Source organism: Cyprinodon variegatus, unplaced genomic scaffold (assembly GCF_000732505.1).
Source record: "Cyprinodon variegatus isolate N-32 unplaced genomic scaffold, C_variegatus-1.0 Scaffold181, whole genome shotgun sequence".
In the NCBI taxonomy this organism is placed as follows: Eukaryota; Metazoa; Chordata; class Actinopteri; order Cyprinodontiformes; family Cyprinodontidae; genus Cyprinodon; species Cyprinodon variegatus.
The window spans coordinates 21,648-48,484 of NW_015150634.1; the positions used below are offsets into that span (position 1 = coordinate 21,648).

General features: G+C 36.5%; 2 protein-coding genes across 3 annotated transcripts in view; both read left to right on the forward strand.

Annotated features, from left to right (window-relative positions):
• The window catches only part of LOC107087352 (3 beta-hydroxysteroid dehydrogenase/Delta 5-->4-isomerase-like), a 13,395-nt gene extending 6,084 nt beyond the window's left edge, over window positions 1–7,311 (forward strand). The window contains exons 2-4 of the mRNA XM_015378889.1: window positions 3–12; window positions 3,963–4,127; window positions 6,192–7,311. Of these exons, the coding sequence (XP_015234375.1) occupies window positions 3–12; window positions 3,963–4,127; window positions 6,192–7,000 (984 nt within the window). The 3' untranslated portion in view covers window positions 7,001–7,311. The remainder of the gene's footprint in view (window positions 1–2; window positions 13–3,962; window positions 4,128–6,191) is intronic.
• A 2,702-nt stretch (window positions 7,312–10,013) lies between these two features.
• Window positions 10,014–26,837, forward strand: part of pla1a (phospholipase A1 member A) — a 20,627-nt gene continuing 3,803 nt past the window's right edge. The window contains exons 1-9 of one of the 2 annotated variants that reach the window (XM_015378896.1): window positions 10,014–10,372; window positions 12,971–13,187; window positions 14,449–14,626; window positions 18,044–18,152; window positions 20,167–20,268; window positions 20,634–20,726; window positions 20,886–21,068; window positions 23,592–23,681; window positions 23,810–23,915. In XM_015378896.1, the coding sequence (XP_015234382.1) occupies window positions 10,306–10,372; window positions 12,971–13,187; window positions 14,449–14,626; window positions 18,044–18,152; window positions 20,167–20,268; window positions 20,634–20,726; window positions 20,886–21,068; window positions 23,592–23,681; window positions 23,810–23,915 (1,145 nt within the window). In that variant the 5' untranslated portion in view covers window positions 10,014–10,305. The remainder of the gene's footprint in view (window positions 10,373–12,970; window positions 13,188–14,448; window positions 14,627–18,043; window positions 18,153–20,166; window positions 20,269–20,633; window positions 20,727–20,885; window positions 21,069–23,591; window positions 23,682–23,809; window positions 23,916–26,837) is intronic. The other variant, XM_015378897.1, reaches the window with a different exon arrangement.

Genomic DNA, 26,837 nt, shown 5'->3' on the forward strand with positions numbered 1-26,837 from the left:
AGAGTCTGGAGGGTAAAAAAAAAACTGTTTCCCTTGCATCAACTATTATATAAAAAGACAGAAAAAAATAATTTACTCATGATACATTTTGAATTTTCTAAATAATTTTAATAAAAGTTATTATTAGCAGAGTATATCTTTTGTTTTACCTGAATAATTCAAAAGAAATACATTTCAACAGAAAAAAGTAAATTTTAAGGATATTCTTTGCTAAATAGGCTATTTATGATCACACTATTAAATGTGATACAGGATAACATCTTTTGCCTTTTACTTTTTTTAAATGAAAATACAAGAAGCTGGAGTGCAATAAGTCAAACTGTTCTAAAATGATCTTAAAAGTGAACCAGATTTTACAAATTTTTATTTGCCAAGGCACGCTTTCAATAAACTGTTAATAGACAGTTGTGATAGCTCACATATGCATGATCGAATGGCTTTTGGACAGTTTTTGGACTAAGATCACAAATATTCCCTTAAGAATTTAGGAAAAACTTTATAAATCTCCTGTAAAAAAAAAAAAAATAATAAAAAAAACTAAGTTTGAAGGATCAACAAAATGGTCCAGCACCTTCACAAATAAAGAATGAAAGTTTTTTGTTTTTTTTTTTATATCTGCAAGATCGCAAGAGACACGGTATCACCAGGCTCATAATTAGTGCTCATTTGGAAATCTAGGAATGAATAATATTTTTATAAAGCCAACCAGAAGCAATAAAATGTTGTTTTTATTGTCTTTTAGTAAATTTGTATGCCATTTAACTCAAAAAGTATGAAACCACATCTCCATCCTGACTTGCAGACAATTTCTTAAATGGAAAACATGCATAGCCTTCTAAAACAAAGCAAATTCCTTCAAAAGAGCAATTTCTATTTTAAAAAGAAGTGGACAAATGTCAACTATTTTGACATCATATAATCCTTGCAAAGATAATATATATAATATTATATAATACATTATATATTATGCCTCATATATTTTTATATTATGCCTTTTTTTTTTTTTACATAACAGCAAACTTCTGGATATTCTTAAGAGATGTGTCGAAGCAGAGAAAGCCCTCTTCTCCAAAGGAGAGAAAGAGATTTTAACATTAATGCATCAGATTATAACCATGAAGAGTATAATATTGATTCCCCTAAACATCTGATTGTATGTTTAGCGTTTCCCTCTCCAATCCAGTCTCAGGTCTTCTTCCTCCTAAAGCCTTGAAGCACAACTGTCCTGCATTAACCTCTGACCCTCACCAACTTTCGTGTGCTCGGTTAATAGTGTTTTCCCACAGCATAATTCTTCTACCACCATGTTTCACAGTGAGGATCAGGTTGCACCTTAAATTAGATTTCTGTCTCGTATGTTTCCACGTTTCTCCCAACTTTATCACAACAGTTGAGTTTATGAAAGATTAAATGTAACTCATGCGGACTCTGATAGCTACTAAACAATAGTAAGTTTATTCACGTTATCTTCTTCATTCTTTCACCTCAAAACTATAAATTACTTTGGATCAGTCATAAATAACTTACTGACCCCTAAAGCTGTACTGTGGTAATATATAGTGTGGGTACTTCTACAAGGTCACTGTGAAGCGATACGATCTGGATGTGTTTATCTTGGGATGTTTCTGCAGATAACCACTGTTGGTACCGTAAGGAGAAGGCCACAGGACCACAGACTTCAGTATAAATAACAGTTGTTTTTGTTTATGGCCTTAGGCTTTTATCTATGTCCTTCACCATCATGGCTGTTTCAGTTCACCTCAATACTGGGATTAATTAATCCACAGTAATGCAATTTATACCAAACAGAGTTCCCTAACTGAAAAATGGTATCAAATGTTACAGAAATGTAATTAATTTTCAAAAATCAGGTAATTCCTAAACTGAATTAGCATTAAAGTTCTAATTCACCTGCTAATAAGTAAAGTCATGTTACCTTCAAAGAAAACAGAAAATATCTGATCCATTAATTAACTGGATGACTGAAACAAAAAGCTACTTTGTCAAGTTATATTACATTTTAAAAATGTATACGTCAGTTATATAATCAAATCTGCGTTTTTATGACACATTACGGCACCCTGCTTGCAAGTATTTCATATTTTGTCTTTTAAGCTTTTTTTTTGTTAGTAAATATAGCTTTTCTGTGTATATTTGCTATGGCAACACCATGTGACCAGGAATTTTATGAACGCGCCGGAGCATTGGAGGATAGCAGCCCAGCGCCGGGATTCTATTTTACTTTATTTATTTATTTAAACATAAGTTTTTTTATTTTTTTATTTAAGAATTTAATTAGGTATTTATTTAAGAATGCATTTATTTAAGAATTTATTTATTCTATTTTACTTTTTTATTTGCATTTGCTTTATTTTACTCTCCCTTGTAAGCATGGAGTATAGATCCTTAATTTATTATAAACAGCTGAATTTTGGTCTCTTTGGCATTAACATGACTATGTCCCCATAAAGAAGTTTAAACCAAGGTGAGTCGATTACCCAAAACGTTTTCTCCAGTAAGAGAAGGACTACTTTAAAGCAAAAGTGGAACATAGACATCTGATAAATCATTCAAGAATTGGAAAATGCCTCCTTAATTTAACATTTACACTTATGTAGCCAGAGAGATTTATGGACAAATTCTGGTATTCCTTAGTATATAATAAAGTAAAATAGTTTAATAAAAATACTATTAAATTATTAGAAAATAGCAAATATGTATAGATGAAACACTTTTCAAAACATATTTTTTTAACATGTACATTTAAAACCAGTCCTCAGAGTAATTAATGAATATACGTATCTTATAAAAGGCTTAAGGAGTTCAAGTGACAATATCTACATTTTACTGTATATTAATCAGTTCTCCAGATATGCTGAGGTGCTTATGGTCCATAATGTAATCAGAAAACTTACTTAAGAGTCTAAATATTCTCTCTACAAGAATAAAAGTTAAAGTACTGTAAAGAACATCTACTCATACAAGTTTTTTTTTCCTAAAATTACTTACTTAAATGTACCTATACAGTTTTCTTTTCTTTTTTTTTCTTTTTTTTCATATTCTAAAAATAAAATGCTTTGTGGTTCATCATCTTGTTGTTGCACTCATCCAGGTTTTTTAGACGTTCCGTGAGCAAAGTTTAGATTGCATTCCAGTTGAAGTGAAGATTTCAATTAAATGTGTCATTTTTGTGGGGGTTTTTTTTAACTTTCTGATGTTTAATTGCATAAATCTTTCAATCCAATATAATTTTAAATGAAATTGCTAGCACTTGATATAAAGTAGTTTCTTTAAACCAAATAAATCTAGTTTATCAGTCTTTTTTTTTTCTTTTCGTTCTTTTTGTTTTGTCCCTGAAACCTGGCCATGAAAAGGGGAGGTCGTCTTATAATCAGGGTAGCCCTATATTCAGGTCAGTGCGGTATTAAAGAGATTCAGGCTTGACTGAACTCTGGTTTTAGGCAGACACATCCACTAAAACCCACACACAGAAATATATCCTTATACAAAAACAAAAAGATCTCACAAACATCCCCGCTGACATGTGAAAAGGCGACCAGCCCATTTCATACAAGGCTCATTTACAAGCTATACTTAATGCTGAATGCTTTTATCTTCTACAAAAGATTTCATTTTTTTCATAAAGTTTATCTTTCAGTTTTTCTTTTAGTGTGTTTGTTATTTTATGGGCTTTTTTTTTCTCAAAGCGTATTTTATTTTCTCTAAGGTTGTCTTTTAAAGATTTAAAATTTTTCTATGATTATTTTTTGCTTATATATATATATATATATATATATATATATATATATATATATATATATATATATATATATATATATATATATAATGTTAATTCTTAGGAATATGTCTCAATAGAATTTCAGATGATTTTCAAGATGAAAATAGAAATATAAAATTTTTTTATGGAATTTATGATCCTTTTTTTTTTTTTCATTTTTCAGACTGCAGAGGCAAGACGATGCTGAGCGTGTTCGAGGGGGACATCAGAGACGGGGATTTCTTAAGAAAAGCCTTGCGTGGCGCATCGATGGTGTTCCACATCGCCTCCATTATCGATGTTACCGAATCAGTGGCGTACAGCGAGATGTACGGAGTCAATGTCAAAGGTAATTTCCTTTACTGCAAACTGTTTAATACAATGAAATTTAATTGGTTTGGCAGAGCAGAGAAGCAGTTTTTGGCCAAAAGTTTTTTATTTTGCTTTTGATCAAATGATTACAAAAATTAAAAATGTAAATATAATCCAAGTAGATTTAAAAAGCAGTATTTAAATTATTAAAAGAAGCTATATTTCCAAACTACCCTGGCTGTGGTTGTGTCCCCCTTGGTGATGACTGCCATGTGTTTGAAGTGCCTGGTCACATGATTTCTAAATAACTGGAGAGAGTTGTGGTCCGTTCCTCTTTGCTTAATTTCTTTAACTTTGACTCATGGAAGCAATAATGGCCTATCTTTAATGTCACAGGGATCTAAGTCTGACCCTTGATTTGATCACTTTAGTTTTTACAATAGTTACTGATTTGTTTTGTTAGTTTTCCTTCTAAAGTGTTTAATATTTGCCTAATTGAATCTGAAAAACTCACACAAAGAGAAAAGACAATTAGGAGAAATGTATTGATACAATCACTTTGTCTTTGGTGCTCAGACCTCGGCAGGAAACATAGCGCTTAATTTTGATACTGTAGATATGCTTGAACAGGAGTAAAGAATAGGGCTGTTTCCTCCCAGGCCTGAAACTGGTGGTGGAGTGGAGATAGATGAAGTTGGTCAGTCTGTAGACTGCTGGTATTCTGAGCTTTATGGGGAGATCCAGTGGACTGTGTGANAGTTTTCCTTCTAAAGTGTTTAATATTTGCCTAATTGAATCTGAAAAACTCACACAAAGAGAAAAGACAATTAGGAGAAATGTATTGATACAATCGCTTTGTCTTTGGCGCTGAGACCTCGGCAGGAAACATAGCACTTAATTTTGATAGATATGCTTGAACAGGAGCAAAGAATAGGGCTGTTTCCCCCCAGGCATGAAACTGGTGTCGGAGTGGAGATAGATGAAGTTGGTCAGTCTGTAGGCTGCTGGTTAAAGACACGGTCTGCTGAGCTTCATGAGGAGATCCAGTGGACTGTGTGAGCTGATACTAGAGCTTCACTCAGGGACCTGGAAGATGGAAGTCCAGTTTGATAACACAGGTTGAGAGAACCTGTCCATGATGAGCAAGCATGAAGCGACAGTGGAGAGGAAAAACTCCCTGTTGGGAAGAAACCTCTGGCAGAACCAGGCTCAACATGGCGGTCTTCCCCCAGACCGGTTAAAATGAGACAGGGAATGCAGTAAGAGTCCGGGAGGAATCACACTCACATGAAGCTTTAGCTACGAAGGTGAAGGAGGGGCTGGAGGGGGGTTGAAAAGGGGTCACCTGAAAAAAGTCACAGCGCATCCACCGCTTGCGCACAGGAGCAGACAGGTGCGTATCGGAGGCCTTTTAAGATGAGCTTTGGATGCTGATTGGCTTTCGTAGAGGTGTGATTCAAAGCTGATTGGCTGTGTCGCAGGTGGATGTATGAAAAAACAAGGAGTTTCTTCAGTTGAATTTCTGCCTAGGCTCCATTAGACCCACCAAATCTTTTTTTTACTGAAGTCTTGCCTGTGAAGAGACCTGTTGAATCAGCATGCTCTTTTTTGGTTGTTGGTGATTGTGAATTTGGCCTTAAAACTTCTTCATAAATACAATATTTGCTCAATATTTGTTGTTATATTATTAACTATAAACACTATGACTGTTTTTGCATAACTTGCTATTTTTTGACGTCCCAGATTAGATTATCTTGGTGTAATTTGGGAGACTGGCTACTTCTGGGAAGGTTTAAAAATTGCTGTGTTTCCCCAATTGGTAGATAATGGTTCCCACTGTGGTGGGGATCATATTATTCTCGTATAAAAAAAAAAAAGAAACAGTCTCGGGCCCTAATAACCCGTACTTGGAAAGTTTATTGTGACAAAGAATAAAATATAAATAATTTGAAAGCTGCTTTTTTAGGTTGACTTGATCTAATATTCAATTAAATTCTGACAAAATGTAAAAAGAGGAAGAATACAGAGTCACACTGTACCTTTTTGAGTTTATCCCTCCAATTAAAGTTGTTTAATAGAGTTATGATTTTTCTTATTGCAGGAACTCAGCTGCTTTTGGAGGCTTGTATCCAAGAGAACGTGCTTTCTTTCATCTACACCAGCACTGTGGAAGTGATGGGGCCAAACCCCAGAGGAGAGCCAATAATAAACGGCACCGAGGACACAAAATATGACACAACTCTCAAGTTCAACTACAGCAAGACTAAGTGGAAGGCTGAGCAGATAACCCTTCAGGCTAACAACGAGACGCTGCAAAATGGAGGCCGACTCTCCACATGCGCCCTCAGGCCTACCTACATCTATGGGGATGGCTGCCGCTTCCTGCTGCACCACATGGGCGACGGGATACGAAACAACAATGTTCTCTTACGCATGTCTGTACCAGAGGCCCACGTGAATCCAGTCTACGTGGGCAACGTGGCATTCGGTCACCTCCAGGCCGCTCGTAGCCTTAAAGATGCACAAAAAAGGAACACCATTGGCGGGAACTTTTACTTCCTTTCTGACGACACCCCACCCACAAGTTATTCAGACTTCAACCACGTTTTGATGTCGCCGCTCGGCTTCAGTATTCAGGACAAACTCAGGCTGCCTCTCAGCATCTTTTATATATTGTGTTATTTCCTAGAGGCAATCTGCACGATTCTACGACCGTTCATTCGCATCGTGCCGCCGCTGAACAGGCAGCTGCTCACCTTGTTGAACACTACCTTTACCTTCTCCTATCAGAAAGCCAAGAAGGAACTGGGGTATGTCCCCCGCTACAGCTGGGAGGAGGCCCGCAAACGCACCACAGAGTGGCTCGCCTCTCAGCTGCCAATGGAAAGGCAAAAAATCATGTCCAGTTAGTTCATTATGGTTTAAAAAACGAAAAGTATATTTGAGAACATCGAACATTTCGTGCACTGGCTGAAAACACAGTGTGAGGATAGTTCTTATCAATATAATAATTCACATGTTCCTTATTGTACAAACAGTTACCTTAAAATAAATCAGACAGGGTCCATCACAATTATTGGTACACCTTTAAAATATATAAAAACAAACGCTCTTAAATTAACTGTTATTAAGACGCGGTTATGGAGGGTGACTGGTGCCATAATATAATAAACTAATTACTTAAAAAATATTTATTTAAATGTGTTATTAATTTATTTAGAATAGGAAAAAACTGAATTCATTCATTGAATATATAATCAATTATATGAATCTCAATAAATATATAAATTTTATTTTAAGAACTAAAGTTATTTAATCATTTACCGTTCACTAAATGGGCTTTAAATATATTTTTGAAGCTTATTTTGCTATTTTTAGCGATAATATACACTTTAGAGTAAATAAAAAATACCCAAAAAGAAGTTTTCCTATCTTGCTCAGTGAGAAACAGCCAATCAGGGTTTCTATTGGAGAAGCCTTAGTTCTGCCTCCTTGACTTTAATTAAATAGGACCAAAGAATTAATTATATTTTTAATAAATAAATTCCTTATTTTCAAATAAGTAATACATTTAAGTTCTTTTTTCATAAGTTATTCTTTTAATGTATTGTGGCTCCTGTTACTCTCCATACCAGGTGACCCTAAGCTGTAGTGATCTTTAGAAATTTCTTTGCCGACCATCTCCCTTGTCCAACATTGTTTGTAACATTTCTAGTTGTTTTTTATGAAAACTTTCGCTAAAGATTTCAGAAATTAGGAGTCCATAGTGTAAAGGAAAGCTCTGTATTTACATTATTAAGCTTTTTCTCCCCGATTAATTCATGAGAAGGGATCACTCGGAGCAAAAACTTTAAATAACACTTCATAAAGTATATGTATTAAATAACTATGAGGCATGACAACAGATTTTGACAGAAATCAGCTGTTACCATGGGGTTGCTTCTTCAGAAAGTTGGCCCAGAATAGCAGTTAAAGAAGCATTATATACACACAGCCTGCCACATCATTACATCATATATGTTTGTAAAGGAGGAGACTTCATTGGCTCCAGCCATATTAAAATAATACAGTGTTGTTAGATCAAGGACAACCCAAATGCACAGTGACAGAGCTATATGTGAAGAATAATCCACTCTGTGCTCTCATTTCATTTCCAAATCTTGTCCTGATTAGATAAACATAAGCCTTCATATTAGGGTTTAACAAGCACATACATGATTCATTCAAATAATCCAACAGTAGTTAGTCTCATTCCTAAATTGTGAGAATTATAACACCTGTGCGTTACTAGAATGGCATATTCTCTAGTCTTTTCCATTTTAAGCATTGGTTCTGTTTAATGGGCCTTTGTGTGACATCATATGTATTTCATATGAACACAGAAGCTTTTAAACGATTTAATTGAGATAAATAGTAAAGAATTAATAAATTAGTTAGTTTATTGTATCCAATTTTTAATGCAACTCCATATATTGGTAGTTGCAAAACCAATTATTTTTTATGTACTTTTTCTATCCATTATTCTAACTTTAGATACAACAGATAGAACTTCAGTTTTATCAGCAACAGTTAATTGAATTAAGTTATTTGATTAGATTAGAATCAGTTAATCTAATCAACTGAAGTTAATCTAATTTATTAGATTATTTTTCACTAATCTGGTAATATATATCAATTTACTGGTGATTTGATGGGTTTACTTCAGTTATTAAATTTATTTGCTGAATATCAGTAAATAAAAACTAATTTAAAATTTGCATTGTCAATATTTTCTGCAAAAAAAAATAAAAATCTTTCATACGCCAGAGGTGCCAATAAATACACGGTCCACTGTTTAAGTTTGGGTAATAAACATCTATCACATATTGAGTGGAAAACTTTTTTACACTGCTACATTTTCTGTTTTCTTTACCATTTCGTCAAGATCCACAGGTCAGGAATTAATTCATCTTCAACTTTTCAAATCCAAATGTAATTAAAAAATATATAGATACACTTAAGTATATTAACTTTATTAAGACAATACTGAAAAATATTTAGGATAAGTGAGGAATCACAGGTTCTATAGACATTCTACAAATTAATATAACAGTTATTATATAAATTAACTATGAAAAAGAACTGGTTTAAAGTAGGATAAAAAATAAGTAAATACAGCATTCTAAACGTGTGCATAATTTAAATACGATTTTAGACTGTTTTATGGGTTACATTTGACTGATCCTTCATGACCTATCTTGAAATAATAAAATTAGAAATAACTTGTTGATCACTGTTTTCTCTTTTGATTTTTGTGTGTATTCCAAAAAAGAATAAAGAAACATTTTCAATAAAATGCCAAGTGCACTTTTTTTTTCCCCCTTTCCAGTAAATGTCCCTTTCACAAACCTGCTGTGAAAGAGAGATTAGCTGTTACGGCATATTTCTTCTTTTCACCACTAGAGTCTTGGTTACTATTGAGCTCTGAACCAGCTCTACACAACAGAACCAGCAGCTGCAGCACAGACCCTTGACCTCTTTCTAGGGGATTGTCTCAGAGTGTGTGTGTGAGGGGGGGGGCATGCATGTGCATTTGATTCAGTTTGAACAAACAGTATTAATTATGTAACACAGCATCCACTGAAAGACGAATAAAATGATCAACCTTTCTTTTTGCTTTCTCTCTGACCTCAGTTCACCTTCTCTGACCCTGCTTCTCTCCTCTCCCAAAGCACAGAAACCACACAGAGCAGTGGGCAGCTAGGCCATAGTCCAACATTTTAAACAAACAGCCATTGAACACAAATGAGGTCATGGATTCACCACCAGGCGAGGACCTCCAACCAGTCGTTGCCTCACTACAAAAAACACAGACAGGGAGAAAAAAACAAAAACATAAAAAAAACTAACCACCCACCATTAAATATGATGACTGTGAGTGGAGTAAAGGGAAAAGCAGAGACAGGAGGTTGTTATGGATGCATGAAGGCTTCAACGGGATTGGTTTTCTTAGGAGTAAAGAAACATATCCTTCTCAGCGCATTCAGAGCTTTCTGGTCTTGCTTCATACCTGCTGACCCTCAGTTTAAGCCGGAGTTTTGTTCCAGAGCTTCAGAGCTGAGATTTCCTCCCTCTTCCATCGTCCTGCAGAGCACAAACAGAGCAGCTGAGGCTTGTTAAGCTGTAAGTAAAGCTCTCTGGCAGCCAGCAGCCTGATTCACCGTTCAATCACAGAAATGCTTTGGGAGGACAAAGCCATTCTCCTCAGCATTCTGCTGGTCTACAGTTCACCACAAACGCTGGGTAAGTCATTTTTCCTCAATGAGGCATTTTTGGGATGTTTCTTTGATTGTCTGTCAGATTAAAATGAGGGAAAAGGAATGAGTTTCCTGAGCTCAGACACTTAGAAATGTCTTAGAAACCACTCAGTCTGCCTCTTACGTAAACAGACCAGTCTAATCTCCAGCCATGGGAAGAGAAAGTGAAATATATTTTTATGTTTTTTTTTGTCATGTTGAGTTCTATATTCTTTTCCAATTTCAACCTCCCTTCATACACTGAGGGACACAGCTGAATCTGCTTACAATACACACATGGTACTAGCAAAGATGAATTACAAAGAACTGAAAAGAAGTTGGTTGAATTTTCCTAAACACATAAAAGTTGCTTTTCAATAACAAATGTTCACAAAACTGTTGATATTCTGCTACTTTTGTTGTAAATCCATTAAATAACCAATGCAATTAAATTTGCATGTGAATATGTTTGGTTACATGATAACTCTGAAACAAACATGGCAGCATCAGATGTAAACCACTGATCTCTATTTAGTCACTGGATTGCTGATTGCCTGTTAGTACGGGATTGAAGTGAAGCCACCGGCCGCCATATTGGTACTCCCTAGTTAGAAAGGTCGCAATGCAAACAATATGTGCGCTACAGTGTCGAACAAAGATGATTTTCTCATTTTCAGCGGGCCTTAAGTCTATTAAAATAAAGATAAATGCGTCACTTTGACACACACTTGCTGTTTCAAAGCATAAGTAGATTCATTTAACCTATAATTTAAAAAATAGGCCCATCACATTTCATATTCATTTTAAAGTCAATTAATCATTTCATAAATCATTTAATAAATAATTTAATATGATATATTATACATATACCTCACAACAAAATCAATGTGTTATTGGAGCACAATAATGCAGATGTGCCAAAAGTGCTAAATGATGTACATGAGGCTGAACATGTAATATAAATTTAGTGATGACATTGTTTTGGTGATTATATATTACAGATATTTTCAAGATTTCACATTCAGACTGAATTACATGTAGATGTCTCTTAATGATATAGTATTTTCCTATTTGCAAATAATTCATGCATGATGTTATAAACTTGTATACTCTGTCTGTGCGTTAACCTTTAAAAATGTTTGAGTTTCTTTTTCTTTCTTCAATATAGCATGCAATATATTTCAGCAGATGACTTTTTCAAAGGAGAAACACAACAAAAATGATAGTGTCATCCACTTAAAGAATTACTACATTGACATTTCACAGTGAATTACTTTTTATTTACTCCACTTGTACGTTAAACATTAGACACAATGTCAATGACTAACTCAATCAATATCTTGGAGTCAGTCCAAGATAGACAGACTAACATTACACTGCATACTATACTATGGGATACATCGGCGTATATATGGGTTTTCTTGGTTACTACATCAACTGACTGTGAAATTACATGTGTAACGTCTTCCCACAGCCGGCAAACTGCTTATTTTTGCAGCAAAATGCAAGGTAGGCATTTTTATAGGGCAACTCTGTGGGAGAGGGGAGTACCAACATGGCGGCCGGTGGCTTCACTTTCTTCGGGCTATCAGCAATCCCGTGAATAAACAGAGATTAGTGATGTAAACACATGAAATAGATCCAAAACTCAGCCACGCCTCTAGAGGGTGCCCAAATACCCTATAGAATCATTCTATGACCCTGTAGCATGCCGCCCCCGATCAAGGATGAGACTTTACTGATGGGTTTTATGAATTTTAATTCCTTTAGAGTCATTTCCATTTTTCATTTTTTTATTTACAGACCCCTTTAATTTTGCCTCTCTGTTTTTTCATTAATTTAATTTTCTGAAGCAGGGGTGCCTGAGTATTGTCCTCAAGGCCCTTTCACCCCATAATGATTAGTGGCTCTGATATAACGCGTCTGAACTGGATTAGTTGTGTCCTCAATATGCAGTCCAGTTCAGCAAAATCCTGCTTATCACATAATTGTTTCATTCAGAGACGCATCTAATTAAATAAAAAGTTATTATGTTTAGAAAAATAGAGTTTAAGCTTAAATTAATTGTCTCAGTTAAGTTCACTGTCAACCGATTTGGAGGGAATGACTATCTTGAGTTTTATGTTTGCCCTGTTTGATTGCTTTTGGACTCTGCTCTAAAGCTTGTTTCTAAAGTGAACTGCTGAGCTAACAGTATATATATTTTTTTTTTTATTAAAGGTTCTAGATAAACTTAATAACATATTTATTTTGTATGAATGGGAGGGAATCTCCGGCCAAAGCAGAGCTGTGCACAATTGGATCTGTTTCATCCGAAATAAAAGACAAAAACGTAACCTCAAAACTTTGATAGCAGTTTAATGGGGTGCCGTATGAAAAGTCCAAAAAGCAGTTTCAAGTTTACACTTGAAACTGCTCTCTTATGCAAACTGCATATTTTTCAGCCTGTTCTGTGAAATTTGAAGGCTTCCTGCCCTCAGGTCGGGCCCCGGGCATGTGTGCCGTTTTTAAAGCTTTCTTTCTAGAAATGTTATTAAAAGAAAACATATAAAGTGTCTGTAGCTGCATGACTAACTCATTCATCTTTTTATATTTGCACACAAAGCTGCAGGTGAGAAGCTGGATGATGTTCAGTGTGCTGAGATCAACAACACCAGATGGCATGAGTACCGACAGAATATGGGCAAACTGGAGGTCCAATATCTGCTGCTGACCAGGAAAAATCCAGACTGTGCACAAAGGTTTGATCAGGACTATGTTGGCAATACAACGTCTTACTTTAACACCTCCCGTCCAACTAAAGTTATCGTCCACGGATACAGGTGAGTCAAAGGTCCTGGATGGTCCAAATGTTTCCTACATGGCCGGCCCAACAACAAGCAAAATAAGCAACTGCTTGAGTTACTTAGATATATGGGGGGAAGCATTTATCTGTATAGATATCATGTATAATGATATCTTTACAAATAAAGTAACATAAAACTATGCATTTTCACGTCAAAATACCTTAAACCTTGTAGAAATCATTATTTATACATTAGACTGATACACAGTTGAGAGAAAGATCTGACTTTTTATAATTTATTTCAATCAATGATGTCTAGTTTTTTTTTTTTTTTTTTTATATATATATATATGTATATATTGTTAGAACTATTTTGTTTGTTTTTTTATCTTGCACTACAGGGTTTTTGGGGTTTTTTTGCATTGTTGTTGCAATTGAAACCAAAAAGTAGGACCCACACGACACAGTTTTATTTTATCACTTTTTGCACTGCAAAAAATAATTCAAATGTTTTTGAAATAGTAGTATTTACCCTTATTCAGAAGGGTAAGTAAAACAAATATCAATGGAAGAAATAATAATAAGATAAAGCATTATCTTATTTCAAGTGCATAATATGTAATTATCTTATTAAAAGGGTAAGAATACTCCTTCAATTGGCAAATCATCTTATTTTCCTCCCTAATTTAAGGGTAAATACATTGATTTTGAGACATGGTTACTTATTTTTTGGTCAGTTTTTGCATGCAATTAGAGGATTGTAAACCGCACCACCATGGCTTTATTGTAGGTGTGTGAACTATCAGACTGTTGATTGCAGCAATAGATAGTGTGGGAAGAAAGCAAGGGCCCCAAAATCTAAATTTGCCTAGGGCCTCAAAAATGCCCAAGCCTTTATTTTAGCTGAAATAAAAAAATAAAAAGATGGTAATTAAAAGCATAACGTTTGGAAGCAATATAAGTAAACCAACATTTTGGTTCCCAATAAAGACGGGATGATTCTTTGAATGGGTAGCAAACAATCAAAGCTGTGTTCCTCAAATACAGTGTTCAGCCAAAGAGGCAGACTGCTCATCTTTAAGAACTTAACTCTGAGCTCCAGCTAAAAAAAAAAACTAAAGTTCTCAAACCAATAGTGGAAAAACTCAGATTATGAACAAAATGTCACGTTCTCAATACCAAATCTAAAACTACATGTTTCTGTTTCCATGGTTGACCCACAGGAATGGCTAAGCACACATTCAAAATATAATGCTTGTTTTTTTTACTCTGAACCCACCGGACCTCCATCCTTGCAGGGCCCTGGGAAGGAAGCCATCCTGGGTGACGGATTTGGCCCAGGCCCTGCTCAGGGCTCAGGATGCGAATGTTGTGGTGGTGGACTGGATTTATGGCGCTTCTTTCGCATACAACCTGGTGGTGCAGAATTACAAGGAGGTGGCTTTGCAGATTTCTGTTCTCATCAACCAGCTACAGGTCAGAGAAACTATATTTTATTCCAGATGTTGGTGCCAGATCAATGAAAAAGGAATGAGGCCAGCATGGGAGACAATTGTAAATCTGTTTCAGAAAGTGTTTTAAAGAGTATTTTACATAGGAAATAATTCCAACCAGGTTTGACTGCTACGTTTTCATATGCCGTTTTTTATGCTTCTCACAATTTAAAATCATCTGGATCCTCGAAGAGTGTGGCTTCCACTGTATGAAAATGTAGAGAAAACTTTTTCCTCTTATTTTCATGCACTTGTTCTGCCCCTGACATCACTTTGACCTTCTCAGTGAGCCAAAACACTCATAAAGAAACTTGATGGTAGGTAAAAATGCAGTTTAAGTAAACAACATAGCATCTGCTCTCTTCCTTTTCCTTTTCCCCCATATTGCATAGTGTAGGGTACGCTGCTGTAGTTAAGCTTAGGTTCCAGACGTGCTTCTCTGCTTACAGGGTCATATAAAAACTATGCTGTATTTGTAGCAAGAATCGGTATAACAACACATCCAGTTCACAATGTTCTTTTGCTTATTTCTACTCCATGTCAGGAGTAGAATTTCAGGGCATTAATATTCTATTATTTCTTCTTTACAAAACAGTCTAAGGTTCAGGTAGTTATGTTATATGCCTGTACCAAAAAGAATATCCACATGATTACAATAAATTAAGGCTATATTCAAAGTGTCCGTCCTGAAAGTGTTTTGATAAGGACATTAATATTCTATTATTTCTATGAATATTCTATTATTTCTTCTTTACAAAACAGCCTAAGGTTCAGGTAGTTATGTTATATGCCTGTACCAAAAAGAATATCCACATGATTACAATAAATTAAGGCTATATTCAAAGTGTCCGTCCTGAAAGTGTTTTGATAGTCCTTTTTTTGAGCTTAAACAGAATCACATCACTTGGTGCGATGAGCTGACATAACAGATGTGGCGCAACCTGCTGGTAGAAGAAATTAACTAATATTCAATTCAGTTAGTTATATAGCGCCAATTCACAACACGTCATCTCAAGGCATGTGAAATTCACCAGATCATCCAGTCAAATTGATTCAAAGTTTTCTATCTAAGGAAAACCAGTTGATTGCATCGACTCGTTGACTCAAATGTAATCTCTCACATTATGCATGCTTGTAGCGACAATGGAGAGGATAATATTCAGTGGATTGGTGACCTTTGACACAGCTAATAAATAAGTCTTGACTGTGCCGACTGTGCTGTAATGCCACTTGATCTTGTACTTGTTTTCTGACCCACACTGGGAGTTTAACACAGATTAACCTCCATTGTTTGAGCTTTTGGAGCTTTTGACCAACTGTATACATGCACAGTGATGTAGTCCTAATCACATGATGTTCCTATTGGTTAATATACATGGAAAGGCTTGAAAGACAAAAATAACAAATATCTTGCCACAATTTTTGTCAAAAAACATTGTGTACAAACTGTGTGAGTTACTGGTAATACGTTTTAAAGATGTCAAATGATGTGACTATGTGACTTAAGGTTTTGTGGAACTGGGTAAAGCATATCTCTGAACAGCATTTCTGAGGATTTATACGTGAAGTAACCTTCCTTCTTAGATTTACTGGTATTGAGCTTCATCTCTTTTCCCTGCAAAAGAATTATCCTCAAAGCTGCCATCACCTTGATGGAAAACATGGAAGGTATGCAAATGATATTGTTTTTAGAGGATAGGAGACAAAACTTGAGACTGACACCAAAAGTACACTGAGATTGGCGATTGGTGCCTGCTAAATGACCAAAAGGAATGCAGCTCGTTAGGTAAGAACACTTTGCTTCCTCTGATACAAAATTTTCATACACAAGAAGGGAAAAAATTATGATGTAAACACCTACATTTACAGAGGTACAGCAGTTTAAAGAGAATCTATTGGTTTAGTAGCACAAAAGAACTAAAACAAGAGTATGGTTCGAGCAAAGGTGTAACAGAATGCAGAGAGAGCAAAAAAGGTACAGCAGAGGAAAATTAATTCCTCCTTATCTTCCCATTTCCATGGACTGATCGAAACATGTCCTTGCTGTTCTCCCTAAGTTTCTTTAAATTCAGACACCTCCTCTTCTCTAGTGAGGGCTAGCAGAGAGACATAGTCCCTCCAGCATGGAGGGACTATGTAAACCAGCTGGTAAATCGTAAACCAGCTGGTAAATCGAAAGCTTTTACTTTTTACTTAGCTTCTTCTTCACCGGCAGCTGCACTAATCTGTCCTTCCTCCCCTCCATTCTCCCTTTACTCAAAAACGGCACCCCAAGATAGTTTAACTCATCTACTGACCTAAAAAGAAAAAAGTTAAATACCATGACTTAAAGGGCTGGTTATACTCCTGCAGCAGTGTGTCGCAATGAGCTTGTTGCAGGTATGATGCACAGATTTATACTTTGAAACTAGGTTGTCTGCGTGGGTGTCATGGTGAACGCAGAGACGTCCCCGCCCCATCCACAGACACTCTGAAGCACCTCTTCCAAATGAGCATAAATCAAAAATGTCTGTGTCATATCTGCGACAAGCTCACTGCGATACACTGCTGTGGTCTATGTTATGTTATCCCACGCCACAACGCAAGAGGGACAATCACAAACTAGCTGTGGGTTTAGATACGGCCGAGGAAGTGGAAAAACGCAAGGGAAAAGTTTGTACGACAACAGAGGGATATGAGGGTGAAAAAGAGCATGGATCCAGGTGGAAAAAGGGTCCCAGCATTCTCGGGCACCTCACTCTCCTAGGTGGTCCAAATTCACAAGTCGTTTTCCACAATGGTGGTCATACAAACAAAACAAGCCAGTAAGGTACCAAACAGGAAATATGCATAGTGTAGAGCGGATGTAGATTTGACCAATCAGAGGCCTCCTGAATGGGGCACGGTCACCTAAATTTTTGGGGAGGTGCACAAGAGTGTCTGCGGAAGGGGCGGGAGAGTATCTGCGTTAATTGCGGCACACACAGACGACCTGGTTTCTGAGTATAAACCTGCCTCAAGACTTAGAGGAGCTAATCTTTATTCCAGCCGGTTGTACTCAGTGTTAACATCCTAGTTCATGCTTTAGGTCTTGACAGGAGGGAGCCAGCAGAACCACGTCATCCACAAAAAGCAGATTAAGGGGAAGGTTCTGTGTTTACCATTTACCCAGTAACAATGTATTTCTATGCTTTATTGTTTTAAGATATCCCTGCAAATCTCAAAGGTGTTGTTAAACCATCAAAAGTCAAACTAAAAGAAGAAAAGGGAGAAGTTTAATGTTGTAAATGTTGTTTTCTTTGAAATTCTGCAAAGCACCTACTGCATTTTAAATGTTTTTCACCTTTAATTTCTTATAAAACAAGCAGCTGAGGCATACAGAAAAAAAAAAACTTGGCAATAACATTCCTGTCTTCAACAGAAGCATGGCTGCAAACTGGAATCCTTCCACTTCATTGGGATCAGTCTTGGAGCACATGTAGCCGGCTTTGTGGGAACTCTGTTCGAGGGAAGGATCGGAAGAATCACAGGTGACTCTGCACCATGGAAACTCTAATGAGCTAAAATCATTTCTGGTACAGCTCCATGCCTTGTTCAGTTCTATTTTGTTCCAACTGATAGAGAACTGTTCAAAGCCGCTGCTTTAACATTCAGACAGTGAAGAACTCTTTAGGAGATACCAGAGCCTAAAAACTATTTTACAAGAGATGATCTGCACAATGCACCACTGTTTCTGTATGTCCTTTCTATGTTGTATGTTTAGGAGGCCTGACAAACTTTGGTCCTTCAAAAAAGTTAATCCACTGTCTGATTGAAAGGAAGTGACATTGTCATAAAATTTTAAGTGGCCAAGTCACAAGCTATGAATACAAATTTCTAAGTCAGTAGATAAGTTTGCTTACAAATGATTTCCATCAAAATGATGGCACCCTGTTAGCTTACTGTATTTGAGCTCTGTGTTTTTAACTTTGATTTTGATACATTTCTTAGGAAACTTAACTGCTTTGTAAATCTACTTCAACAAGACAACATCGCCAGAAGAATGATATTTTGCAATAACTTAACAAGGAATTAATGGAGCTGATCAAGTCAGCATCTCCACAGCAGAAAAGACAGAAATAGTTGGCAATCAAGTGTGCGAAATGTCAAGAGGGATAAGACAAAAGGTAGCACTCAAAACACAATATGACAGTTGGTGTTCAATAAAGCAGGAGCTTTGGGTGGCCAAGGGATGCATATGCAAATGCATAATGCATACAGTGGGGCCAAAGAGTATTTAGTCAGCCACTGATGGTGCAAGTTCTCCTACTCAGAATATTGAGAGAGGTCTGTAAGTTTCATAATAGGTAATCTTTAATTAGAGACAAAATCAAAGGAAATCACATTGTAGGATTTTTAAATAATTTATTTGTAAATTATGGTGGAAAATAAGTATTTAGTCAATAAGTAAAGTTCATCTCAATACTTTGTGTCATAACCTTTGTTGGCAATGACAGATATCAAACATTTGCTGTAAGTCTAACCAGGTTTGCACACACTGTAACTGGTATTTTGGCTGATCATGTCGATATTCCATGCAGATCTCCTCTAGAGCAGTGATGTTTCGGGGCTGTTGCTGGGCAAAACAGACTTTCAACACCCTCCACACATTTTCTATGGGGTTGAGATCTGGAGACTGGCTAGGCTGCTCCAGAACCTTGAAATTCTTTTTACGGAGCCACTCTTGTTACCCGGGCTTTTTTAACCAAAATTGTTGTAAAGAAAAATCACTTAAGAGACCTGAGTTATGTAATTAAATACTGACAAAGAATTAACTAAAGTGACCAAAATAAATATAACAAATAAATAAATAGAATACCCTATACGCCCTCGGAGGACGATGCAGGGCCGCGCCGGGGCCTACACAGCTCGTACTCCTGCGGGTGTGAGCTGCTGAGATGATAAAACAAGTTGGTTGTGTTAGCAGACTTCGTTTTCACTGGTTCCCTACAAATTTTACAGATGACTGTGGTTTGTTTTTTGTCCGACTTGCCATAACCGAAATACTGCCAAACTGGCGAATTACAAAAACTTGCTGAGACATCTTCATGTGCTCTGTGTTGTTGTTTTGAGAGGGCGGCCCTTTGTGATGGCGTACCTTGGTCTGCGATTGCGATTGGTTGGGAGGAAGTAGTGACTAGCATCAACCTACATGATAGGCTACAATGAAAAGGAAGGAAAATTGCGCTTCTTTATCAAACTTTTATCGACGCTCTTTTTTTCTATTGCGCCACACGTCTATCGATCGATATATATGGTTATTGAGTTATCGCCCAGCCCTAATTAGCGGCCATCTGCCGAGGCCGACTGGGGTTCAAGGAGATATTCGAACTTTTACATTAACGAAATAAGTTCTTTGACGTTCAGGTCCCGGCTGAATTCTTTTGGAAATGACCTCACTTGTATCTAAAGCTTTCAATCTTTCAAATAAAAAATTCTAAAAACATTAACCATCCACAGCAAAAAACCCTTGCTTTTCTGACGGTTTTCCATCCTGTCTTGCAGGACTTGACCCTGCTGGTCCCATGTTTAAAGATGCTGACGTTTTTGACCGGTTAGACCCCACTGATGCTCTATTCGTGGAGGCCATACACACAGACTCTGATTGTAAGTCAACCTTTACTTGCTGCCATGCAGATTAGTTTACGGTTATATTCAAGAATTTTAATGTTAGAGTTATTGAATATCTGTATTTGTGTCCATCTTAAGAGACAAAGTATGTTTTCAAGAATCAAGCAAACCCATTTGATTCTTTCAACATTTAACTCCACATGGCATAATTTAGTTTCATTTATTACCTTGGCTCTTTATTGGAAGCCATGGTGATTTCTGTTTTTTTTTTTTTTTTTTTTTTTTTTTTTTTTAGAATTCTTTTGGATGAAAGACATGGAAAGTGTTACATTCTGTCAGTATCTATTTCAGTCTTTGCTTTCTCCCAACAAAAAGCAACTTTTTTCTCTTTTTATTGCCAGACTTTGGCATCTCTATTCCTGTAGGTCATGTGGACTTCTTCCTAAATGGAGGGATGGACCAGGCTGGATGTGTTCGATCCAGATTTGCCTCAAGTAGGTTTTTGAAATTTAAAAAAGTACCTTTTTCACATTTTGCTATATCTTAATTAAACATGTTTTAATAGTAAAATGTATACCTACCTGGATAGATTTCTTTTTACGTCTCATTTTGATCTTGGGTTCTGTAGCAATATGGCTTCTATGTGTTGTCAGTGTTTCTGTTATTTCCAGTGTACGGCTATGTGATTTGTGACCACATGAGGGCGCTGCATGTCTACATGAGCGCGCTAAATGGCACGTGCCCGTTGATGGGGATCCCATGCTCCTCATATGAGGACTTCCTGCAGGGTAGCTGCTTGGACTGTGGGGTCTTCAAGGGAAGATGTCCAGTGATAGGTAAGGACTGCTCAGCACGATACCTCGGTCTTAGCCTCTATTGAAATAAAATGGAAAATGATGCAGAAATCTATCTGGTTTATTGTGTATACATCTTGATGATGTTGCAATTAATTAACCGACTACTATCAACCTACAGGTGCTGTAAAAGGTTTCTTAACTCCTTCCTCCATGACATTTGATTTTAGCGAACAGACGGATGTGATTGATTTATCATCAAAACTGGTTCATGTACCGAATCAGATTTTTGATCATAGATGGTGTAAAGGATGTACCTGATTAGTTTGTGTAAAACCAGAGAAGAAAGGAACTCCAAGCACCGATGTCTACTATGTACAGTTTTGGGGATACTTAGGTCTCAGGAAATACGTTATTAGGTCTCAGGTTTCAAGAAACTGTCATTTTTTTTACAACGATACTCTCCGGTCTCAGAAGGGAAAGTTTTCTGACTTAGGAAGGAAAGTTGCCATGTCTTAGGAAAAAAGGCGGGAAGTGTCAGATGAAATATCAGCTCTGAGGGAAGGAAAGTTGTCAGCTCTTAGGAAAAAATAAATAAATAAAAGGCCTCAGAAAGTAGTTCCCAGGTATTTGAAAGAGTTTTTAGGTCCCTGGACAAATGTTGTCAGGTCTCAGGAAAAAAGTTGTCAGGTTGTCAGGTGTCAAAAAACAATGTTCCGTTCTGTCTGTTCTCAGGTCCTAGTAATACATGATTCATTGAAGGTCAAAGCAAATTGGTGAAGCTTGGACAACAATGGCTTTGTGATTAAAAGTTAATACATTTTGCTTTCTGTGCCCAAAAATAAAACTTTGAAAACAGTTTTAGGCAAGAATAGAGCTTTGTTTAACTCCGATATCTGCTAGGCTGGTCAAGATTTCGCTAAAGCTCCATCGTTTCCTGAGACCTAAGATCTGACACGTTTATTCACAAGACCTGACAATGGATGGGATTTTTCCTAAGACCTGAGAACTGCCAACTTTTTTTCTAAAAACTCAAAACCTTTTCAAGAAACCAGATATCTGATATCATCTTTTGATTGATTGATTGATTGATTGATTGATTGATTGATTGATTGATTGATTGATTGATTGATTGATTGATTGATTGATTGACTTTACTGATTCACAGTGGAGAATTTTGCATGTTACATCTGCTCAAACAGTCAACGAAGAAGAATGTGCCAAAGAGAGAAAAAGTTGCATGAGATATATACATTATATATGGTGTGTCCACCTATGACAGCATTTTTTTTATTTTATATTATTACACAGGGGTTATTGCACAAGGTGTTTACATGGGTATTTATATAGATTGATATTTATTTATATATATATAGCTGTTGTCAAATATAGAGAAACAGGTTATTGCACGGTATCAAATACTAAATTTCACAATATACATTGCACAAGTTATTTTTGTTGTAGTGTCACATTGTAGATGATAGTAAAATGTGCATGTTGCTGCTATTGGGGGAATGCTCACATAAGAATAAAGTCTAAACTTTTAGTTGTAGATGTTGTGAATACCGAGCATTTCATTTAGATGTTGGTGATATCTTAGCAATATGATGTGCAGGTCACATCAAAGAGAAAGGCAGAACGTTAATAATAAAAGACTCTGTATTGATGTCCATCCTCATATAAAGTATAAAAAGTAGTCTCCAAGTTTGCAGCCTCATGCTGTTACAACAAGGCTACTGTCCACCATCATAACAGTTTCATATGGCAGGCTTGAGCCTTCCTAGGGTTAAGGAACAGCAGCGGATATAATTTATCGTTTTTCAGGCTTTTAAAAAAGAAAATCGTTTTTGGTGATTTTGGTGTGGCCTGTCAACAGGTTAAACGAGCAACACATGTCAGAATATGGCTTGATTTCCTCAATGGTAACGACTTTGTTAGCTGCATATATTACAATCCCCCCTTCATTTGGATTCCCACTACAATCATTCTTCAGAACCTGAGCACAGATGTGTCAATTGGATCACCAGACAGAGAGTTATGATTTGTTCCTCCAGAGAGCTCGTCTCCACTGCACTAAAGTTTAATGACAGTGTGTTTTACCACACTCCATCCTAGACTCTGTCTTGCATTAGGTGATGTAAGGCTTGGATGCAGCTGCTTGGCTTGGGGTGCTCTTTTCATGAATCTCTATATTCTGTTCTTGAGACACATAAAGTTTAGTAGACTGTAGCTTTTAGACTGCAGGAACTTGGCGAGCAAATAGAAAATTTGTTGGAAAAAAAAATCTTGTGGTGTTCTAACATCACAAGGTCTTGTTTCAGACTTTTAAAAGACTTGTGCACTTAGTGTTGGTCTGTTTTTATAACTTTTCTTTTGAAACAATGACTCTTGTGGCTGTAGGGTAACAGCAAGAGCAACACATTAATAAAATAACTTAATATCTCCTACAACACTAGCAGGTATGGGTCTGATCTCATCACACGGTTGCTTTCATTGGCACCTTGTCTCAGCTTTCTCTGATTTAGGATGTTTTTTTTCAACCATAATGAAAGCTGTGTGTTTTAGGTTTAAAAGAAAATAGCGGGATTGCCACATCACCCATTCCAGAAAAGCAGAAAGTCTTCCTCCTCACGACGTCTTCATCACCGTTTTGTGGTAAGAGATGGGATAAAGTTCCCACTTCCCGAAAGTTTCCGACCAGTTTTAACAATTAGGAGCTTTTTTTTAATGAGATCAAATGACGATGAGTTGGTCTTCTGTATCATGAAATGTTTCTCTTTTAGCTCATCATATCCTGCTGAGGCTGGAAGTTTCCCCGTTGGATAAGCGTGCAGAGGTGGAAGTCACACTGCTGACAGGGAATGAGGAAACAGAGCACCGGTTCAGACTGTAGGTGCAACATAACCAATGGTTTTTCAGTATTCAACAGTTCAGATTATCATATATAACAAACCAACCTTTGTTTGGCAGGCCCTCTCTCTAGTTAAGGGTAATCTTTCTTAAATCTGACCCTTTCATGCCCAAAGTCGGTCCTTTAAAACAGTTGTCCTGCAGGTTTTAGAAGTTTCCCTGCTCCAGCCCAGCAGATTTTCATTAGTAGCTGATTATATTTAGATCATCAAAATATATTGTGTAAAGAGCATGGATCTTTCATCCCTAGATGATTATGTTATCATACAGTATGAGGGAGGTGAGTACCAGTCAAGCTCGGACTGGTAATCTGTGATACTCAGCATTTGCCCGGTGGGCCAGTCCTACTTTCAGCGTGCGAGGACCAGCCCTCCTTAAATCATACCAGCCCCAACACTTACTTTCCGTCCGAAGCACCTAAATGTGACAGTAAATAACTTAATGAGTTCAAGAATTAATACAATGTTAACTCCCTAAATGATGCATGCAGTATATATAGCCCTTCCTTGTCTTGCACATCCTTGTGACGGTTGGCATATGGTGTCATTTTCTATCTCTTCAAACTGTAAAATCCTTGCAACAAACTAAATTCTAATAAAACTAAAATTCTTTCTTTAAACCAAACTACGGTTAAATATACTGAAAGGGGACACATCATAAAAACCAGGGACCTTTACATACTGATCAAATGTGCAGTATTTCATGATTAGACCACATTAAAACCATGTTGGATACGCCAGCATATGTGGTAAGGTGGGGAGATGTCTGATAGACAGTCCAAACTTTCAGAGTTGTCGCTCTAGATTGGTTTCTGATCAAGTTGATTACGGTGGTTATAAAAACGTTTGCTTATAGCAGATTAAAGATTTTAAAGTGACAGTTTGGAAGTTTTACCCCCATCTAGTGGTGCACTATATGAATTACAAACAAAAGCTTGGCACTGCTTTTGTTTGTAATGAGACTAACATTCTGCTCTTTCTGCATGGAAGGGGACACGTCAACCTTCATCATCATTGTCAAATCAGCTAAAAAAACAATGAAACACATGGAAAAACCATCTGAAAACAGAGCTGAAAGAAGCCTACGTCTTTTAACTGATTTGACATCTATAAAAAATAACCGCAGTTGATAACAGTTGCAATGGAGCTCATCTAGTGTAGGCTAATAAACGGGCCGTCTCCACTGGGGGACTGACTACATGCTGAACTACACTGCCCTTCTCTACCATAAAGCAGAAATAAACTTCACTGTTAATTAAATTACCTCACCTGTCCATTTTGAAGCCCCGCGCTCTCATAAATTGTCCCCTCCTGATAAAGCTGTTATCTCTTATTATTTCCTTTTTTTTTTCTTTTTGTTTGCCTCTCACTGGATAAAGAGTACAGATGGTCCTTCAATGAGGGTGAAATGATCTGCAGTCATTTCTGGGGGGGTTTAAAGTCCCCCCCCCCCAATATCTTTCCAGATATACATAAATACTGGCTATGTATTTGTAAAATACAATTTCTGTGCTATTAGGACACTTTTAACTGTGACATGATGTTATTAGACAATCATAGAACATGTTTTTATTAAAGCCACACTTGAGTTTTGCTTATTAAAATTCTAATTTGTTAAACACTATCCCTTTAGGGATTTTGTTCCAACATGAAATATTTGCATCAGTAAAAACGTGTAGGTTCTGATCTAAGATGCTTATATTATTGTTAAAAAACCTAAAGTATTCTAAACTGTTAACAAAATTAAAATGCTCTGTCGTATAGACTTTTCCAGCTTTGGTCAATTTTTCTGAAGTAGTTGTTACTACAACGTCAGATTAAGCTGAGGTTGCAGTGACAACTACAATTAAACTCCGCTGATCACTATAAAACCTCCTTTCATTGAGATTCCACCCGTTCCTGTTGGAGGACAGAAGCTCTGTGACCAGCATTCAAGTCATTTATCACATTTTAGTTCCTTACTCTTCTATTCTGTGTTAGCATTACCTGAAGCTCTTGACCAGAATCAGCAGGATTTCATTCTTCAGGCCTAAAGCTTTTTCTTAAAAGCTGTGTGCAACACAAATAAAACGAGCATAAGGAGGAAAGACAATAGTCACAGAAGATGATACCACATGTTTCCTTTGAGAGCCGATTCCAGTGAAATCTGAACTCATCGACTTAAATATAAAGTGCATAAAATCTCAGACCACTCTTCTGATTCCCCTTATTTGGCCTGAGGTGATGGATAGTAATGCAGCTGCGTAACCAATGTGCCAGTAAGCAAATTCTTTGCGTGTATTTCCTCCCTGAAGAGTGAGCTTCTATTCTGAGCAGAGGGATGCTTCGGCCAGGTGTGGGAAACTGTGGCTGAGATGCTGAGACAGCAGAAGTACCCCTGAATGAGTTTACTGGGAGCTTCTTATTCAGTGTTTCTAGTTTTCTCTTAAGACAAAAAGTAAAACTGACCTTTTAATTTGCCTACAATAGTTAAATCTGGTAAATCACTAGAATTAAATTTTTCTTTATTTTTTTCGAATTAAATAAATTCAATTTCAATCCAGAAGAACAACTCTGTCATGGGTAAGGTGCATAGGAATGGACAAATGGTATATTTTATTATGTAAAAAAGATGATATTTTAATCTTTCTTTAAAGTTTTTTTGTTTGTTTATTAACTTCATTATTATTTCAATTTTTTTAACTTTATTCAGCACTTTGTTTTCAGCTGTGGCCATTTTAAAGCGATATCTTTTATTTGAATAATAATTGGAATTTTTAAGTTCAATTAGTCTGCTTCAGGCTACTCAGAATGACCTAGATTTATAGATGTCTTGTATTAAAATCTAACTCAAATGTTTTAATATCAACACAAGCCTCAGCACATATTTGTGTATACCAGCGCGCATAATATATACACACAC